Below are 1,985 nucleotides of genomic sequence, written 5' to 3'. Positions count from 1 at the left end.
GACCTACAGGTCAGTGATGTTGGGGACCATTTCCTGCTGACCTGGAGGGTGCACCTTGAGGCCCCCCAGAGCCTCTGGCTGTCCAAGTTGCACGTGGAGTTTGAGCTGGTCTACCGGCGGCTTCAGGACTCCTGGGAGGTAGGGAGCCACGGCCAGCTCTGCCCTGAGCCCAGAGGGTCCCAGCCCAGCCCAGCCTCCTCCAGCGCCTTTCTCCCCACAGGAGGCTGCCACCCTCTACTCCAACTCCTCCCAGGCTGTCCTGGAGCCAGAGGACCTCATACCCAGCAGCGCCTATGTAGCCCGAGTGCGAACCCGGCTGGCCCAGGGCACAGGGCTCTCGGGGCGGCCCAGTGAGTGGAGCCCAGAGGTCCACTGGGACTCCCGGCCAGGTAACCAGCCCGAGTCTGGGGTTGGCCTGTTTGCGGGGAGGGTGGGACTTCACAAGCCCCTGGGACAGGAGGGCTCTGGAGCCCACACTGGTGGGACCCAGGAATCCCGTGTGTCATCCGTGTGCAGGGGCTTCTCTAGCCAAGCCCATCTGTGCTGAGCTTGGCACAGGCAGGGCTGTGTCTCAGGCGCCTGTCCTCTGCACACACCCCAGCTAGGCAATGATAACAGCCTTGCACGCCCAGCAGCTGTGTTTCAATGTGGCTGCTCTGTGCAGGGCACACCAGCAGGACTGTGCTTGGTCTCTAGAGCACCAACACACAGACACACTTCCCATTTCACACGGGAGGGTTCTCAGGCTCAAAGATTCCACCTTGCCTCCTGTGGTCACATGGCTGCCAGGGGTCAGCCGAACTTTGAACCCTGACCTCTGGGCCCTAAGCTCCCACTCTGTCTATGATGCTTCTATTTGGGTCTTCATAGACCACCTACAGAACGAATGAATGAGGGACGGACGAGGGAATGAACGAGGGAATGTCTCTCTCCCAGGGGATGAGGCCCAGCCCCAGAACCTCCAGTGCTTCTTCAATGGGGCCGACATGCTCAGCTGCTCCTGGGAAGTGAGGTCCGAGGTGACCAGCTCAGTGCCCTTCACCCTCTTCTATAAGCCGGGACCCGAGGCACAGTGAGTGGCCCTCCCCTCCTTCGGGCCTGCCCTTACCATCCTCCTCCTCTCCCTGGAGGCCCCAGTAGAGGCCCAGCTCCTGCTGGAGTCTCCCCCATCCCACTGGGTCCTCCCTCCGCCACCCTCACCTCAGCCGTGCTCCTCAGGGAGAAGGAGTGCTCTCCGGTGCTGAAGGAGAAGCTTAGCAGCCCCTACGCCCGCCACCGGTGCCAGATCCCCGTGCCCGACCCCGGGACCCACGGCCAGTACACAGTCTCTGTGCGGCCAAAGGAGGAGGGGAAATTCATAAGGAGCTCAGAGCACAGTGAGTTTGCCCAAAGCTTCTGTGTGGGTGGTTCTGGGACAGCGCTGCCTCATCGTGTCACCAGAGTGGACGCGGGGCTCCTCGTGGCCCAGTCTTCACATCAGTTACTTCCAAAGAAACCATTGCAGCAGCCAAATGTGAACCGAAGTAATTCTAACCTCCACTTGAATTTCTCAATAACATATTTCTGTTACCCAAATTCGTGGGCCCATGCCAGGAGCAGTGCATAGTCAGTTCAGTTGCACCAAGAGAACAGAGAAGAAAGAGTTCACTCAGTGCATGAGCGAGAAACGGACATTGTTTCAGATACTCTAAAAGTCCTCTCACTCATGGGCAAATACAGGGTCAATACAGGTTGAGCTAAAGGTCATGATTACGTGTATACATTCCATTCCCAAGGACCAGGGCTCTTTAACTCATAAGAAGAACTAAGACAGGCTGCTAAGTTATGACTCTGACTCTTATCCTCTAGTTCTGGAAGGCATTAACACCAAGTGGATCCTGTTTTTCTTGAGGCTGACCTCCTTGGAACATCTCAGGCTGTATTCTTGGCACCTTTTGGTTTCTGTCTCTGGGGCTGAGAGCTCTTATGTACATGCGGGCACCGTT

General features: G+C 57.7%; 1 protein-coding gene across 1 annotated transcript in view; it reads left to right on the top strand.

The window, feature by feature from the left end:
* The window catches only part of LOC103197764 (cytokine receptor common subunit beta-like), a 22,065-nt gene that overhangs the window by 8,576 nt on the left and 11,504 nt on the right, over positions 1-1,985 (top strand). The window contains 4 exon segments of the mRNA XM_042781057.1: positions 10-138; positions 221-389; positions 937-1,072; positions 1,219-1,399. Coding sequence (XP_042636991.1) covers positions 10-138; positions 221-389; positions 937-1,072; positions 1,219-1,399 — 615 coding nt within the window.

This window comes from Orycteropus afer, unplaced genomic scaffold, assembly GCF_000298275.1.
Source record: "Orycteropus afer afer isolate SDZICR_OR568_19922 unplaced genomic scaffold, OryAfe1.0 scaffold00083, whole genome shotgun sequence".
NCBI lineage: Eukaryota > Metazoa > Chordata > Mammalia > Tubulidentata > Orycteropodidae > Orycteropus > Orycteropus afer.
The sequence above is the reverse complement of the archived record's forward strand: the minus strand, read 5'-3'. Positions and strand labels throughout refer to the sequence as shown.